Source organism: Apis dorsata, unplaced genomic scaffold, assembly GCF_000469605.1.
Source record: "Apis dorsata unplaced genomic scaffold, Apis dorsata 1.3 scaffold_92, whole genome shotgun sequence".
NCBI classification, from domain to species: domain Eukaryota; kingdom Metazoa; phylum Arthropoda; class Insecta; order Hymenoptera; family Apidae; genus Apis; species Apis dorsata.
Genome location: NW_006263390.1, coordinates 1,229,079 through 1,234,914, shown reverse-complemented (window position 1 = coordinate 1,234,914; position 5,836 = coordinate 1,229,079). Strand labels below are relative to the sequence as shown.

The window sequence follows — 5,836 nt, the reverse complement described above, 5'->3', positions numbered from 1 at the left end:
CGCTTTCGGCCGTTTCGTTCCCGGTGGAGGAACGCGTGGTGACGAAACACCGCACCACCGTGCACGAGACCCGGCTGGTCGACACGAATCCGCACTTCCGTTCGTTGCACGATTGCATCGACTGGTGCAAGGCGAAGATCAAGCAGCTCCAGGACGCCGATTACGGGTCCGACTTGCCGAGCGTGCAGAACGAATTGGACGTCCATCAGAAGGAGCACAAGAACATAGAGCAATTCCATCCCAAGGTTGACAGATGCGTGCAGGCAAAGAGTCATTTCCACGGCGAGGAGTCGACCCTGTACAGCCAACATTTGGCCGTGCTTCAGAAACTTTACACCGAGTTGTTGGCCNGAACAAGAGGCTCTCCGACCTCGACACGCTTCTCGATTTCATACAATCGGCCACAGGCGAGTTGGTCTGGTTGAGCTCCAAGGAGGAGACGGAAGTGACGCGCGACTGGAGCGACAAGAATTTGAACGTGCAGAGCATTGAACAGTATTACGAGGTACACATTTTAATTAATATATTTTAATCATCATTTGAAAAGGAGAGCTCCTTTTTTTCTCATTCTTACTCGAAATCGCTAATCTTTCCCTTTTCCCTCGTGCAAAGCGTACGTTTGGATCCGGTATAGAGGTATAAAAAATAAAATATATATAAAGGGCAAATTTAAAATTGAAAGATATTCGAGAAGAGTCATCGTTTCCCTTTTTCCACAGTCCCTGATGAGCGACCTGGAGAAGCGAGAGATCCAGTTCTCAGCGGTGCAGGACCGAGGCGAGGCTTTGGTCCTTCAACACCATCCTGCCGCGAAAACTATCGAGGCCTATATGTCCGCGATGCAGAGCCAATGGGCCTGGCTTCTTCAATTGACCCTTTGCCTGGAGGTCCACTTGAAGCACGCTGCCCAGAGCCAGCAATTCTTCCGCGACATTCAACAAGCGGAGCAGTGGATCTCGAAGAGGGACGAGACTCTGAACACCATTTATTCCCAATCGGATTTCTCGTTGGACGAGGGGGAACGATTGTTGAAAGGTATGCAAGAATTGCGGGAGGAGTTGAACGGTTACGGGGACCACGTGCAAAAGCTGGTCGACCAGGCCAAGGACGTGGTCCCTATGAAGCAGCGGAGGCAGCCCGTGACGCGGCCCATGCAAGTCGCATGCGTGTGCAGTTACAAACAGGTTAACGTGAGTAGCAGCTCTGCCAATCGAGTCAATCTTCATCTCGAGACAAATGGAAAATTGGAGCGAATTATTTCAGATGTCGATCGAGAAGGGCGAGCAGTGCACGCTGTACGACAACTCCGGCAGAATAAAGTGGCGAGTGAAGAATCAGGAGGGGATCGAGACGCCCGTGCCAGGCGTTTGCTTCGCCCTCCAACCGCCCGACAAGGACGCCCTCGACGCAGCGGAAAGGCTGCGGCGGCAGTACGACAGGAGCATCGCGTTGTGGCAACGAAAGCAGCTACGGCTGCGGCAAAACATGATATTCGCTACCATCAAAGTGGTGAAAGGTTGGGATTTGCCTCAGTTCTTGGCGATGGGTCAGGATCAAAGGACGGCCATCAGGAANCGTTGAACGAGGACGCGGAGAAATTGTTGTCCGAGGGGGACCCGGCCGACCCCCAATTGAGACGGTTGAAGAGGGAGATGGCAGAGGTGAACAAGCTGTTCGACGACCTGGAGAAACGCGCGAGGGCGGAAGAGGAGTCGAAGAACGCGGGGCGCATCTTCAACGAGCAGATCTCCACCCTTCAACAATCCCTGGACGAGGCGGAGAGGCTCTTGAACTCCCGGGTGGCGGCTCCGTTGCCTAGGGACATGGACACCCTGGAACACCTGGTGTTGCAGCACAAAGACTTCGAGCAAAGCCTGAGACGGTTGGCCCCCGATCTCGACAGGGTTCAGCAAACATTCCGCGGTATCACCTTGAAGACACCCGCAATGAGGAACAAACTGGACGCCGTGACCACCAAGTGGACCCAGATCTGGAACTCGAGCAATCTGTACATCGAGCGATTGAAGTGCGTTGAGATAGTGCTCTCGAGACTCGAGGAGAATACTACGGCGATATCCGAGATCGAGGTGAAGCTGGCCTCGTTCGACGAGCTCCCCTCGGATATAAAGGGATTGCAGAACGTGTTGGAGGATTTGATGGTGCTTCAGAACGCCATCGCCCAACAGCAGACAGCGATGGATCAGCTGAACGAGGACGCGCACAACGCTAGACGGCTGGTCGAGAAATCGAGAGGGAGCCATCGTGGCCCTCACTCGGACATGGACCGCTTGGACGACGAGGTGAACAGGCTGAATTCCAGGTGGACCAACATCTGCGGCCAACTGGTGGACAGGCTTCGTAGCGCGGAAACAGCTTACGCGTTGGCCCAGCAATTGGAGCACGCTTACAGAAACGAGGTCGATTTCGTCGACGAGTCGTACAACAGACTCGAGATGGAGAACGCGAAGGTAACGTTTCTTCCTCTCTCTAGTTCGTGTTTCATATCGATCGTCTTTTTCTACGTTTTCCTCTCTATCTCTATCCAGAACCTGTTGAACAGAGCGGTGGAACGTGCACCTGCGATCGAAGCGGTAAATGTGACGGGAGGTCGATTGATTCGCGAAGGAAAGGTAAGATGAGACGCGATAACACGATCGCGAATGGGTATATATTTATTCGCAAGCCTTAGGTAGGCTTAGCTAGCATTTAGGTAGCCTTTAGGTAGCCTGTTAGCTTACGGTATGAACGCTTGCGTGAATGGTATATTGCGTGAGTCCTCTTTTTTTTTTTTTTTTTTTTTTTTATATCAAGTATTACAGCCCTCTTTAGAAGAACACGTTAACGCGTTAAGTCGGTCTAGTCGCGTCGCGGCCATCCCAACCTTCATCTTTTGTCCGATTCGTTTCTGTATATCCTGAAAAAGCTATACGTACATATATACATATATATATATATATATATATATACACACACCATACTGTACGTGAAGATGTGTACATCGACGACATCGACGTTTTCCCCGCCTTTGTGTGGACGCCCTCTATGTGTCATCATCGTGGCGCAAAAATTATCATCAAGCCGCAAATCGCTAGGAAAAAAACGTACGCTACCGTTGTGTCACTGTCGCCGCTAGCGCTATCTACCGGATGGATTCTACCTACCTACCTAGCAGCCGGCATCAATCGCAACCTTTTCAAGCGGTTGGGTTCTACACGGGCTTAATACACGGCGGATAATTCGCATCAGATACGTACGGCCAACGAGAGTCAGAGGCCCGTTACGATTCATTCTTCGCCGCCTTGATTCCATCTCGGCGAAGAGGACGATATTCACACATTTCTCGAGTTTTCTCTCACTTGTGTTTCCAGGGATCAAGGATGCATCTCGAGCCTTTCTCTCGCTTCCGCATCTATAAATCGAAAGAACCGCTTTAAACAACCTTTCCTCGCCGTTACAGCCAACGCTGTGCGCATACGAGGCTTTTTTTTCGTACGCTTTTTATCATAGAGAAAGGTGGTAAAACAATTTTTAAAATATAGCCAAGTCGTAGACGGAAACGTTTGAGATCGCTGGCTCGGCTAACCTCGCTATTTAGCTAAAAATTTAATTTTCGTTTTTTCCCGTACCGTGTTGCACACGGCGCATTTCCTCCTCCTCCTCCTCCTCCTCCTCCTCCTCCTTCGCCTCCTTTTGTCAATAAAATAACCGAAGGTTAACCGATGCGGTTCGACCCTACGAAATCCTGTAAATCTAGCACGTGATGCAATGTAACGTAAAGTAGAAAGAAAGTAACGTCGTTGTTACGCTTGGCTCGCGACACGATACACGCTGACTATGTTCAGGCTTGTCGCAATAGCTTTCCCATGTTCCGAATTAACCGGAGCCGCGAGCCGCTTGAAAATCGCTATGAGATCGCCTCCCCCCTCCCCCGCGATCGGTTCATCTCGACACGCTACACAGTTCCTCGTTGGCTTGCTTCAAGACTGACGGGTCCCTTAGGACACGATGGTACTAGGGATTGCTAAGGGGATAGAAGGGTAGAGAGCATCAGCGCACAGGCGAGATTCTAATACTATCTACTAACCGTAACGGGCTAACCGAAACCCTTAGATCTACGGACAAAGGCTTCGAGCGTTCAAGGAACAATTGGAAGATATCTGCCCGTCTTTGGATGCTTCGGTGAAAAAGCCTCGTCGAGAGTTCGTCTCGACGGTGGACGACATCGCGCGTGATCTAGATACCCTCAACAGAAGATACACCACGCTTGTCAATATACTTCAGGATCGGGTTAGACAGCTGGCAACGCAATATCCCGAGGACACGTCTCTACAGGTAACGTGTTTTTCTTCTTATTACGATATATGTCATCGATATATTAATCTCTACACATTTTTCTTTTTATTTCTCTCGTTATTACCGGTTTGCAAATCGCACGATTTTCTTAGGAAAACGCTGAGTTCGAGGAAACGAAGTTTTATCTTTTAACGCTCCAGTTCTTACCGATAACACAATTTTAAAGATAAATTTAATACGTATAATTTTTTTTTTATGCAATCATATATATATTTTTTAACGGGAGAGATCAAGAGATAAGAAATAAGAATAACGAACGCGACCTAGTATAGATAAATATAGAACGTAAAACGTATAGAAGTTTATTCTTGCACGTGACTCTGAATAATTAACCGATTTGGAATAAATAACGCACAGTTCGCGGCTGAGCTATTACGACTGTGACCTTGCCACGGGGCATAATAGCCGACCCGTAAAATGTTAATCGTCCCGATCCGCTAATTGTCAACACGGACAAAATTGGCAGTGACCGAGTCCCCGTGTCCTTCTTTGATACGTATTATATCTCGAGTCTCGCCCACGCGACATACTTACGCATAATAAAACTGGTTCGCCTTTGGAATAATGCGCAAACAAGCGGGGAAGTTTCATCCTTCCCGCCTCCTCGGCCGTTGGCGATCGATACGCGAGCGTGTCCGACTCGAGTGGCTCGTTAAGCGCGAACGAGCGACGGCGCATAGTGAGCCTAACGCTCGCACAGCTGGCGCTAGTTATCGCATTTCGCTTTATTGCGCTTTCGCGGTGTCGCAGAGACACGTATCAGGCTGCCGGCGTATTATCGCCGGGCGTTTTCCATTCCATAATCTACGAAGAGATCGAAACTGGCCTCCCTGGCTGTGGCCCTTCCTGCTTTAACGATTGTCGGACGAGATGCGCGTGGACACTACAAGGAGCACGTCCGCCATGCCCACGATAAAGATCGTACGAAAGGTACGAAATATTCCGTGTGGACGGAAAAATTGGGACGGTCGACTGGTCGCGTTCGGTTGAAGTTCGTTACACGGAGTGGAGGGAGGAAGCTAGAGAGGTGGAAGGGGGGAATGGAGGAGAAATCGGTCTCCGCGAATACAGTTTTTTTTCCTTCTGTGTCGACGAGTATAGTCACGTGCACGGGATCGGTCGGAACACGTGTCGCGTTTACACACGTTGCTCGTCTATTACGTGATCCTTTAATTTTACCTCGCAAAGATGCTTCGCTTCGATATCGCTGCGTATTATGAATTTACTCGAGTGTATCGGTGGGGACGAAAAGTGAATTTCTCCGCGCGTTCCATTCGAGATCGAGAAAAGAGAGGAGGAAAAAGAAGAAGAAGAAGAAGAAAACGCTTCTGCACGGCGGTTAACCGCTGCGAGGCGTACGCGTTCTTCTCTCGGCCGGTAAAGAGCGATCGGTCGTGTTTCTAAAAAAAGAATCTGGCTTTTTCACAAACGGATGCCTTTACTCGTTTCCCGAGTTTACGAGGCGGTCGGCTGCTTGCCAACC

The 5,836-nt window shown here is 49.7% G+C and overlaps 1 protein-coding gene across 1 annotated transcript in view; it reads left to right on the top strand.

The window, feature by feature from the left end:
• LOC102676092 (microtubule-actin cross-linking factor 1-like) overlaps positions 1-5,836 on the top strand; it is an 81,873-nt gene that overhangs the window by 6,899 nt on the left and 69,138 nt on the right. Inside the window, 7 exon segments of the mRNA XM_031508603.1 lie at positions 1-348; positions 351-505; positions 720-1,190; positions 1,264-1,570; positions 1,573-2,468; positions 2,547-2,630; positions 4,111-4,332. The exon segment at positions 1-348 is cut by the window's left edge and continues 1 nt beyond it. Coding sequence (XP_031364463.1) covers positions 1-348; positions 351-505; positions 720-1,190; positions 1,264-1,570; positions 1,573-2,468; positions 2,547-2,630; positions 4,111-4,332 — 2,483 coding nt within the window.